The sequence below is a fragment of the Cynocephalus volans genome, chromosome 3 (genome assembly GCF_027409185.1).
Source record: "Cynocephalus volans isolate mCynVol1 chromosome 3, mCynVol1.pri, whole genome shotgun sequence".
NCBI lineage: Eukaryota > Metazoa > Chordata > Mammalia > Dermoptera > Cynocephalidae > Cynocephalus > Cynocephalus volans.
Genome location: NC_084462.1, coordinates 68,479,874 through 68,492,178, shown reverse-complemented (window position 1 = coordinate 68,492,178; position 12,305 = coordinate 68,479,874). Strand labels below are relative to the sequence as shown.

Below are 12,305 nucleotides of genomic sequence, written 5' to 3'. Positions count from 1 at the left end.
GGAGTTCCAAGTCTAGAGTTAATTCATTTTTTTCTCTCCTTCTTTTGTTTCTCTCTCCATAACGTCTCACTGACCTCCACACTATCCCCTGAACTCACTGACTTACCCGTTTATTGTCTCCTGATTACCCATGGTACAGTTCCTCCTCCAGCATAACATACTTCTATTCTGATCAACATGCCCACATACAAGCCAACCAAACTGATCCCAGATTTTGCCTGCTGCCTGAAGCCCAACCAGCAGTTGACCTCATGCCCTGTTCTTGCTTGCTCGCAATTAGAGGAATAATTGAACGTGGGAGGTGGCCAGGTGCCGTTTCGAGTGAGAGCATCCCTTCCTGCAGATATTAAAACTGAGGAAAGAAACCGTTGCAATCACTGGAGTCAAGAATTGTAGATGTGGTATTTTGTCACCACCAGAGAAACAGAGATCCTCTGACTTCATTTCCTTGGCTTATGTGTGTGGAGCTGGGCCATGGACAGTACATGTAAGGGCAGTAAAAGGGGGGGAGAAGGCCAGCCACGTGCCAAACCACCCCAAGCAGGACCCATCTTTCCAAGGCACAGAGCATTCCTATGGTATCCTGTATCCATTTAAATATCTAAAATATTATATTTCCCCTTACTTGAGTGCCAAGTGGTTGGGTTAGCTACTTTTACTTTCCACTTCTCAAACTTACAAGTGGAAAAATTAAACCGACTCTGTGTACAGGGAAGGAAAGGAATAGGCTAAACAAGATCTTTATTTAATCCCTTAACAGCTGAGTCCAAAATGGGTACAGTGCAAGCTGTGAACCCAGCCTTATTCATCTTTATAACTCAGCACAATGTGCTTAATATTTGTTGAATTTAATTAAAAATCTCTTCTATTTAATGGAAGGAGATATGTAGCTGGACAAAATTTAATACCACAAAAGTTTTTGCTTCCCATTAATTTTGCAATCAGTACTGCTTTTTACTCTGCTTATAATTATGCTAAATTGGAACATTATTTTGAATAATGGTCTCAAGTTATAGTTATATTATACATTTTTCCTGCCAGAATAATTTAAACAAATGATCGTTTCAGATTCAAAACTGCCTTACAAACTGTCAAGTTTCTTACAAGAACTACCCTCTGCCCAGTGTGTCATACAAGGTCGGCTCCAAGAATCATTGAAACTCTTTCCTGGCTGATGAAATATTGAGAACTTATGTTAAAAGTTTTCCTTCTCAGTACAGTTAAAATTGCAACAAGTTGAAGTTTCAGAAAATGCCTGGCCAATTAGCAACAGAGATAAGACAGAATTGTAGAATAAATCACAGTGTTCTTCCCAGCAGGAATTGTGTGCAGGCCTAGACTGTGGGGTCGACAGTTATTTGTGAAGAAGCATCTTCAGATGGCTGGTTCAGACGGCCAGTCCCTGGGTTACATTTCTCACTTTGTAAACGCCCATCAGTAATGCTTCAGTGCTGCCACCAGGCAGCAGCAGAGAGAAGGCAGAATTGACTTGGCTTTTTTTTCTTTTTTTCCCAATTGAGATCTAGAAATTCCACTTAACAAATTATCGCTTTTGATTCAAAGTAGATTTACCCTTATTAAGCCAATGAAACGAGGCTGTGTATTTAAAACAAAAAACTTGAGTCTGTTAGTATTAGTTTAGCACAGTAATAAAAACAAGTATTTGACCTCTGATAAATATTCACTCAACAAACTTGTACTGAGCACCTGCTCCTCTGCTAGGTACTGGATTTGCAGAGATGAGCAAGAACTAGTCCTGGCCCTGAGAAGCTCACTGTTTCATGGAAGCAGACATTTCCTCTGATTACTGAAACACCATTGGATCGGTACTTTATTAGAGGAATGTGTAAAATGCTTTACAAAGCGGGAAGGCAGCTGCTCATCTAGCCTGTCTTGAATCTTCTTACTTCTCTGCTTCCACCTAACTGTCTCTTAAACCTACCTGGTATAGCAGGCCAGTTTGTTGAGCGGTCACTTTTATTACAGTTTAGTGACCTGGACAGCCCCATTTCTCTAATACATACATGCACACACCTACCCAAGCCCAACCCTTTCTCTAGGACCTAGCTAGGCCCTCCAGGACATTTTCTCTCTTATGCCTCCAGAGAACCTTTGAAAAGTTACTGTTCGTGTTATTTTATAATCACTCCCTTGCTGAGTGATCTCTCTTTTGTTATCTTGAACTGTTATAAAAATTGTTTTTCTCTGCCTTAAACACGTACAAACCATGTCCACAAATAGATTATAAGCTCTTTGAGGGCAGGAACTGTTTCTGACTCTTCTTTGCACCCCCACAGTTCCTGGCAGAGCCCTTGTGAGGCAGGTGTGTGTAAACTTATGAAGGGAAAAGAGGAGTGTGTGTGTGTGTGTGTGTGTGTGTGTGTGTGTGTGTGTGTGTGTGTGTGAACAGTCCTCACTGTTTCAGTGCCCTGTCTCCATCAGCATCTGACATGTCCACCATGCGTGGGACTGTCCTTCAGCCATTCTCTTTGTCATTGCAGGATCGCAGTATCCTATTTTTCGCTGTGTGCACAGAAACACTCATGAAGAGGTTCCTGAGAGCTACTGTGACTCCAGCATGAAGCCAACTCCCGAGGAGGAGCCCTGCAACCTCTTCCCCTGCCCAGCCTTGTAAGATGCCTCTCTGTTTAGGTCACCTACTCAGTCTTCTGGTTGCTTGAGCGTAGGCTGTTAGTAGCGGATGTAACCTAATTTTTAAATCAGCCTAAATTTGATTTAGAAACATAAGTCTTGGACTGTGCAGTCTGTTTAGCAAGTGTACCTGTCTTTGAGGATGAATTCAGGAGCTGATGGCCCGTAGCAAGTCAGCACACTCCCAGGAAGCCCTCCCTTTGGAAAATTGGAGCAATTCAGTTTTAGCCTGGTATGGAAAACAAAGGGGGAAGCAAATAATGTGAATCCAGTGTAGTCAGGGTTGGAGGTGACCTGTGGACAAAGAGAGGCTAATGAAAGTCATAAAAGCATCAGTATGGAGAAGTCAGGAAAAAATGTCATGGGAGAGGTCTTGGACTGGTTATTATATGATAAATAGGACACTTCTGGAAGAACAGAGAGAAGAGGCCCCAAAAGAGTCAAAGTCTAATTCTCAGAGTAATAAAAATGTAATTCTCCTTCAAATACATAGTGAGCATGCGCTAATGTCTCATTTAACCAAGTAATAATGGAGCAGGATAACGGAGTATGCGAAACTGATAGGAAAATAGTTAATGACAAATAAAAGAACACTGGAATTAGATTTCTTAGTTCCCAAGTAGCTTAATGTTCTACAGGGTAATAAAACTAACTTTTGAAGTTTTGTTTCTTTTTTTACTAGATAAAAATCATTTGGATCTTCTGAGTTTTCTGTAATTTTTTAAAGAATCTGGGCCTTAGTCAGTGGGAAATAGCATGTTGAACAAAGTTACCTTCCTTTAAAGAGTCAGAGGACCCTTAGGCAAACTTTTAAGCAATGGTCTAGTAAGAGAGTCACCCATAATGATTCTGATAACTCTGTGTAAATTGGCTTGGATCCATGTTCCCTGCCTCCTAAAACTGAAGTTATCTGTCTCTCTCGTGCTGTCTTTCCCGAGCTAGCTGGGACATCGGGGAGTGGTCTGAGTGTAGCAAAACCTGTGGCCTGGGCATGCAGCACCGCCAGGTTCTGTGCCGCCAGGTGTACGCCAACCGCAGCCTAACGGTGCAGCCCTACCGCTGCCAGCACCTGGAAAAGCCTGAGACCACCAGCACCTGCCAGCTCAAGATCTGCAGCGAGTGGCAGATCCGTTCCGACTGGACCTCGGTACGTGGGACGGGGCAGCCTGCTCTGGAATTCCCTCTCCCATCAGAGATGGATAACCCTGAGTTCCCCAGGTGGGGATCCATCCCAAAGAGTCTGAACCGCTGTTTTTGCAAACCATAGGATGTACCAGGAACTCGATAGAGTTGAGGCTGGTGTGCATCACCCACAGCCGGCTTTAGGGGTGAGCCATGGGACCCCTGAATGGGGTGAGCAGGCAGACCCCATCTGTTTCATGTGTCATGGTGGAGTGAAGTTTGGCAACCGCTGGTAGAGCCAACTCCTTCCAGTCCTGCTCTCCCATTTTATAGATGAGAAAGTGAGGCCCAGGGGGATACAGTAGACAAGACGTCTGAGAAGGTTTAGAGAAAAGGGTTGCAACGTGTTCTGGGGCTCACGTCCTCCCCCAGGTGGTTACATGCATTGCAGGTGACCCGGCAACACAGCGGGCCGGGAACAAAGGACAGTCCTCGGAGCTAAAGCTGCCCGTTCCGCTGATGGAAGCTGCTGTGTTTTAGTGCTCAGTGCCCTGCGGTGTGGGACAGAGGACCCGCGACGTGAAGTGTGTGAGCAACCTCGGGGACGTGGTTGACGATGAGGAATGCAACATGAAGCTCCGGCCGAATGACATCGAGAACTGCGACATGGGGCCCTGTGCCAAGAGCTGGTTCCTCACCGAGTGGAGTGAAAGGGTGAGCAGTGGCGGGGGGAGGGCGGGCTGAGGTCTGCAGGGCTGGTGGGCAGCAGCTGTGCGCCACCAGTGCCCACCCCACAGCGACCCCAGTCCCTAGCTCAGAATCCCCCGGCTGGCCTCTGACTGTGGAAAAAAGGCCCGGAGATGGATCCCTGTAGGCTTCTACCCTCCTATGAGGACTGAGGGGCTCCCAGATCGAGGAGCGGGTGTGAAGAAATGAGCCTCATTCTCCTTAGCACTCCACGTGATCGTTAAATAGGGAAATACTGAATAAAGTGAATAATTACATCACACCTTTCCCAGGTCTGGTGAGTGCCTGGCTTATAATAGGCACTCAGCACATAGCAGTCCCTGTCCTGCGTCTTACTGACTCAAAGCATTGTACACGCTGTTCTCCTCCCCAGAAGCCTGGCCTCCCCTGGGGTCCCAGGTGTCAGGTGTCAAAGAATACCTCAAAGGCATATACAAGGGTCTACAGTAGTGCTGCCAGTGTTCGCACAGGTTTTCTCTCCGTCCGTGTTGTAATTAAGATGCCTGTTAATTTCATTCCTCTCATCCCTGTAGTACTCCATGTTAGTGGGGAGTGTTATCCAGAAAGAAAGGAAGGACAGACCTGCAAATGCAGCCTTCGCTCCACCTTCAGAGGTCACCCTGGAGATTGTCATGTAGTGATTCATTTTTCTGTGGACCCCCCACACCTCATGGCATGCAGTCCCTGCCCCTCAGCCCCCGGATGTCCCCAGATGCAGAGCCCTGGGTGCAGAGCTCCTACAATGAAGAGCCAGCTATGGTCCCTGTCCTAGGAGTAGACTATAATGGGTACCAGATGAGCCACTGTGTGGCTCTAACTAAAGGGAACCAAATGGAGAGTAAGTGCTGCCTTGCAGGTGTGGCCACTGACACAGACTTCTGCCCCTGAAGTTAAGTCCAGCAGAGCTCACCCCAATTCTGCTCCTGTATCCCCGTTGTCAAAACTCCCAGCCCCAACAGTAGCCCATGGCGTTGTGGAAACAGTGCTGGAAGGTATACACGATATCGCTTTGGTCAGCCTCCCTGCAGCGTGAGGAATCCTCTGCAGCGTCCCTCACATAGGTCACCAGGCTCAGAAATTCACTGTGTCCAGACAATGACGTCTATTTCTTGTATAGCTCCAGGTGTTGGGAGGTTTCCTTTGTATGTTGAGCCAAAGTGTTTCTTGCTAAGTGCCCTCCCCTTACACAGCAGCCCTAGGGCCATTTGGGGACCCCTTCCCTGACTTCTCCAGGCTCAACATTCCTAGTTCTTTCAACTGATTCTTTTGTGCTTTAGTTTGTGTTCACGGTAAACTTGATGAATTTAGAGGAAAAGCAAATGCATGACAAGAATGATGCTGGGCTTTTATTTTTATACTGGAAAGATTTTTTTTAATAATGCTAAATTTTTTCTGGTTATAAAGTGACACACAATTACAAAAAAATATGAACTCTTATAAAAGCATGCCCCAAATCTCTCCACTGAAAGATAATAATTTGAGATTTTTTAAGCTATACTGCTAAGCTTTTTGCTACTCATACATAATTTACATATAAAGCTTTTTCTACTCATACATATTTTAAGGATATAAATCATAATGTATGTATAATCTTGACACCGGCTCTTTTCACTTATATATTGTAAACACTTTTATGGTGTTAAAAGCCTATAAAACATGATTTTTAATAATAATAAGGTATTATAGAACTATTATAATTGAATCAATCCCCTATTTCTAAACGTTTGGGGTTTTTTTCTAATTTTTTACAATTTTATATAGGATATTTTAAAGGATATTCAGTAAATGTCCTTATGCATAAATCCTTATATGCATCTTCCTTATTTCTCTAAAATAATGTTAAGGAAGTGGAATTATTGTGCCAAATGTTGTGAATGATTTTAGAACTCTTAATACATTTGGCAAATTTCTCTCCTGAAAGATTATTTCAACTCAGAGTCTCAAGCAGCAACTGAGAGAGCTCTTATAATCATTTTATTGCAGTGATTCTTTACAGTTATTTAGCTCCATCTCTCTACATTTGCGACTCTCTGAAAAGGCACAGAGCTCAGACACAGGAAAAAGCAACTATTTAGGGAAAAAGAAAACTGCAATGGTTCATTCCTCTGTGTGTCTCCCGTGTTTATTTAGAACGATAAAATTCTACCTGTAGATTTTCTAAAGATTTCCACACTAGCTATTTCCACTCCAATGTTGACTCATAAATTTCCCCTTAATGTACTTTTGCTTTGTGTTTTAACATAAGTACTTGCTGAATCTAGCCCTTGACTTAAAATTACAAATAGAGCAAGGAAGGGCATTTTATTCTTCCCTTCCGAGAATTGAACTTTTTTGTTGTTTTTGGAAAAGATAGTTTTAAGTCATGTAAGTTTGATGCTATGATGTAAATAAATAATTTTTGCTTTATATACCCCCAGAATATATCATTATTCCTAAATGCTCATGCTTATTTTAGAACAGATGAGGGGAAAGGTGCTACTGGGTTTGACGAAAGCTTCCTGGCTTTGGCATCATTTCTGTGCCTACCACCTCTTTCTTATTTGACCTTGAGCAAGCTGCTCACTCTCTAAGCCTCAGTTTCCTCAACTGTAGCATTGCTGAGTGAGCATGAAGGAATAACACATTAAAACCCATGACCTAGGTGAGGTTGGCATGGTGGGGTTTTCTGTGGGCTGCTTCATTCTTCTTAGGCTCCATGTCTGTACTGGGCCTTTGAGCCACCAGTTGGTCTTACAAAAGGTTCAGCCCTGGAATGACCAGCTGATGGCAGTCTTCCACATTGGAGTGGTTGCTTCATGTAAAAAACCACACTCTTAAGCTTTAGTCTGCAATTTTTCCTCACTGCGAATAAATATGTATCGAGCACCTATCACTCGTGGTGAGCATGAGTGAGACACAGCCTCTAATTCAATGAGCTTGAGAGAAAGAGAGACCAAAAAATATAAGGTTAAAGTTTACAAACACTCCAGAGTGTATCCTGTTGCCCAATTTAAATTAATTCGTCTCTACTAAATGCATTGAGGTTGTAAATCCAATGTGAATCTTCTCTTAAATTTCTAGGGCTATAAAGTTCTTCTGGCCTAATGACTCACCTTAAAAACATCTTTGCAGCTACTTTTAATTGAGAGTGGACCTTATCAGATGGAAGTATCATTTACTTTTTAGTTCTACAAATCAATGACAGGTTTAAACACATGTGTTATGTTTTAATCACAACAGAAAAAAGTTTTTAGAAAGTCCACCAGCCTCAGTTTTGTAATGTCTAATTTCCAAGGAAGTTTTCCAAGAAAAAAATTAAGAAAAAATATTGAGTTATTTAAATTTCAGAAAATGATGCATAAAACTGAAGTTCAAGAATAGTCATTAGAACCTTATAGTCCCTGAGGGGCCAATTGCACCAAATTTAGCATTTAACTGTTGCTGGAATGAGAAGGCAATCCTCGCCGGAGGGTTGCTTAGGAATTCCATGAGTTTCTGTGTTTTATCAGCCCCGAAGTTCAATTAGGAGTCAGGTCCTTTTCTGACTACCAGAGCAGATTTGGTCCTTCTTTTAGGAAGCTCCTTCAGGAACAGTGAATGGGTGTGTTTTGATGCCTCACTCTGAAGGTTAGTCGCTGCTACATAATTTCTGATGATAGGCTTTCTGGGCCTGGGCCTGTGTGGGTGGCTCCTTTCAAATTTAAGTTTATTGCAGTATTTGCTGTAGTTGGTATAATAAAGTGAAGCTCCTCCACAGGCCTCATCCATGTGATGTCTTCCCACTGGCACTAGCGTGGTCCTTAACATTTGTATTTTAAATTAAGCACATGGGGCTATGTGTATTACTTGGTTTGGAAAGCAGAAAATTAAGGTAGCTAGTCAGAGGGAAATTATCTGGAAAGAAACATTCTTAGGGTTTGCAACATGAAGGTAACTGAGATTTGATTTACTTGCATCCTTTGCAGGAGAATTTAAATATCTTGAGTTTTAATGTTAGGAAGAAGACCAAATTATACATGGCCAAAACAAAAAAAACCCTTTAGCCTAGAATATCCCAATTATTTTAACAAAGAATTTTTTTAACCTAAATTTTTTTAACTTATTCATTGTCTTAGATTTCTAATAACATTACAAATACAGCAAAAGTCGGGAAAAGTGTGTGTAAGCCTGCAGGGGAGGAAAAACTTTTCCTCTATCCTTTTAGATTCTCTGACAGTAACCTGTGAATTAACTTAACAAAAGATTAACAGAAGAAAAGCATACAAGTTTTACATGATGTTAATATTTTTATGTAGCAGAGGGGGATTCTTAGGAAAGAAGTGAAAACCCTAAAGAAGCAGTTAAGCTCAAGTGCTTATATACCACTTTAACAAAGGGTGATAAATTGTGGAGATGTGATTAGACAAAGGAAAAGGGTTTGAGGCTTCGACGGACAGTAAATTGTGGAAAAATGACTAAGAATATATGAGGGAAACTAATAGAAGATAAAGGTTATTTTATTAAGGTTTGTTTATGTGGACTCATCTAGAGTCAGCTCCCCAACTCCAGTGATAAGAATGTTCTCTTCTTCCTGGTACTGGGAGGGCATCTTTCTCATGGGAAATTCATGCCCTGCTCTTAGGAAGAAAGGGGTAAAGTAGAGATCCCTTCCTGAATCTGCTATTGCTCAATTGTCTTCAGTTCAAAATGATTGATATGCTAAAGAGGTGTATTTTTGGGTGGCATGTCCTGATCTCCTTCAAGCCCTTTGCTCCAGAGGCAGTTTCCTCCCTGAGAATTCAGGCCCGGCTCAGCAATGATCATGTAAATGATTACTCATGCTGGGCTATAATTTTACAAAACTAGACAGCAGCATACAAAAATGGAAATTTTGATAAGAAAATGGGGTTGGCAGGATTTTTTTCCTCTTCTTAAATTTTATTTAAAATTCTATTTCTTTCATTTATTTTTTTAAATGGTAATGTTGGTAGAAATCAAACATTGATTCTGCTTTTAAGACAAGCCCTGCAAACGTACAGAATGGACTTAGTCATGTGCCAAAGAAAGTGTTGATAAGAGAAATGAGCAAGGGTGGTCCTGAGGCTATATTCATTTATTCAATTGATATTCATGATTCACTGATGAGTAAGGTGCTAACCTGAGAAGAAGTTAAAGATGATTCAAGAGTCCCTGCCCTCACCAAGCCTACTTCTATAAAGAAAAACAAAAATAATAATAATAAGCAGGACACAGATAACTATAATACAAAGGAAGAAAACAGAATATTGACAGCCATGAGAATTCTGGTTGAGCAATTAAGGAAATTTTCACAGAGGAACTGGCATGTGAGCTGAGCTTTAAAGGATTCTGATGTGCCCTGGGGAAGGGCAGGAGCATTCCAGGCCGAGGGAATGGCATGGGCAAAGGCTCTGTGAGCATTTCCTGTGATCCAGGAATAGCAGCCACTCTGGCTCTGTCCAGTGTGAGGTATGTAGGATAGAATAATGGGAAAATAGTCTAGAAGAAGGGGTCAGTTGTCATATATTGTAGGAAACCTTTAAGGCCAGTTGGGGGAGTCAGTATGTGAATTTTGTTAGGAATGGGATGGCATCAGAGGGAATTTTTAGCTAGCATGGAGTTCTCAACACCTGGAAGCCAAATGCATTAGAAAAGCCAGTGAGGCTGAGCAAGAACCTGCAACCAGTGTCTGGGGAAAGAATATAAATGGTGTTGGGAACCACGGGCAGAAAGGGATCGGACAGATACGAGAAATGTGGTTAAACTAGAATCAGCGAGACCTATGTGGAAGCAAGAAGGCAGAAGAATGGTCAACTTTTGAATCCAGGTAAAAACTTGAACATAAATCAAAACATCAAGATGTGGGGCCAGCCTGTGGCTGACTTGGGAGAGTGTGGTGCTGATATGGCCACGGGTTCGGATCCCTATATAGGGATGGCTGGTTTGCTCACTTGGGAGAGCGTGGTGCTCTCCCAACACCAAGTCAAGGGCTGGGATCCCCTTACCGGTCATCTTTTAAAAAAAAAAAATCAAGATGTGGAATAGTAATGGTGGTGAAGATGTACATGTTGGATGCAGAGTATCTGTGGGACACCAGAGGAGGCTGTTCAGAAAATGTTTGAAAATGTAGGGTGAGAAGCAAAATAAGGCAGCTTCTAAAGTACTTGTGTTCTCACGGCTGTTGCCTTCAGGGACTAGAACCATTTGCCTTAATATCAGGCAGCAACATTGAGGTGACAGACTTTAATTCCCCTCCTTTCCCAACCCAGCCCGCCTGAGTTTGCATGCACTCAGCCTTCTTCAGCTGAATATATTTTTGAAAACAAAAGCCAAAAAAAAAAAAATAGTCTGACAAGTACAAGTGTATTAATCACAGCAGTGGGCAGGATATTTTGAATGAAGACTGTCCCAGAAAATCTAAGATGGGGAGTTGCCATACTGATATCCCATAATGGAGTAGGCCATGACTGAGAAGTTGTTAGATATTTCCAGGGGAAAGGGTTGGTAGGAAAATGAGGCATGCCACCCTCCCTTGCATCATTTGAAAGTGGCTTCAGAACCCGCGGGGACCTCTGCTCTAATGTGCCCTCCTCCTGTCTCGCAGTGCTCGGCGGAGTGTGGAGCTGGAGTGCGCACACGCTCGGTGGTGTGCATGACCAACCACGTCAGCAGCCTGCCTCTGGAAGGTTGTGGGAACAACCGGCCTGCAGAGGCCACCCCGTGTGACAATGGGCCCTGCACCGGCAAGGTGGAGTGGTTCGCTGGGAGCTGGAGTCAGGTAAATGACCAGAACAGGATGGTCTATCTGTCCCTGGCAAGAGGCAGCATGGCAGAGGGTTAGGAACCAGGACTTTGTGTTAGGTGTCTCAGCTTTGAATCCTAGCTGTGCCACTGCCTACCCATGACCCTGAAGAAGCTACTTATGCTCTTGGAGCCTTGTCAGTCAATAGTATTCACTGAGCACCTACTATCTGCCATCTAAGCGTTTGGGCTACACCAATGAGCAAAACGAGTATCCCTACCCTCAGGGAGCTTATGGTCTGGCATGGTTTCTTTGTATGTTAAATGCGGCAATGACAGCACCTCAGGTTGTTTTTAGAAGGAGTGAAATAATGTACATGAAGTATGCAGCACAGTGCCTGGCACATAGTAAACGACAAGTGGTTGCTGCTGCTGCTGCTGCTGCTGCTGCTGCTGCTGCTGCTGCTGCTGCTGCTGCTGCTATTTTTACTGTTAATAAAGCCAGTTTTTGTCTGTATTTGACAGTGTCAGAAGCAAAAATGTAAAACGTTGGAGCTCATTATAAAGAGCAGATAGTACCAAATACTTTAATGCAGTCACTGAATTAACTGATGAATTATTTTTTCCTCACTGTTCCAAAATTGAACATGAACCCCCTAAGAAAATGTGGAAAAGATCACCTCCTCTTCTTGCCCTGTAATGATTACCGTTGGTATTTGAGTTCTTGGGCCCCTTAGCATTTGGCTCCTGGGGCTGGCTTGTTCTTCAAGGTCTTTTTGGCTGATGATCATGATTTACACATTATCGGGACTTCTGGCTCCATATAGAATTTTATTTCTTTTAAGTAGCTTTAAAAACAGACCCTGAGAAAAAAATAGACTGCCTTGTCACTGTAAATTGATACAAGCCCTTTGGAAAGCAATTTGGCAATAAAAGTCAAGAACTATAAAAATGTTCATTTGCCTTAACCCAGCCACCCTACTCCTGGGAATTTATTTTAAGGAAATAATTAACAGAAGAAAAAAGACTTTTTCAGCAGAGACATTTATAACAGCAGGATGGTTAGG

At 42.7% G+C, this 12,305-nt stretch overlaps 1 protein-coding gene across 1 annotated transcript in view; it reads left to right on the top strand.

Moving 5' to 3' along the window:
- The window catches only part of THSD4 (thrombospondin type 1 domain containing 4), a 195,605-nt gene that overhangs the window by 167,362 nt on the left and 15,938 nt on the right, over nt 1–12,305 (top strand). Inside the window, exons 6-9 of the mRNA XM_063089730.1 lie at nt 2,502–2,631; nt 3,595–3,799; nt 4,315–4,488; nt 11,102–11,275. Of these exons, the coding sequence (XP_062945800.1) occupies nt 2,502–2,631; nt 3,595–3,799; nt 4,315–4,488; nt 11,102–11,275 (683 nt within the window). The remainder of the gene's footprint in view (nt 1–2,501; nt 2,632–3,594; nt 3,800–4,314; nt 4,489–11,101; nt 11,276–12,305) is intronic.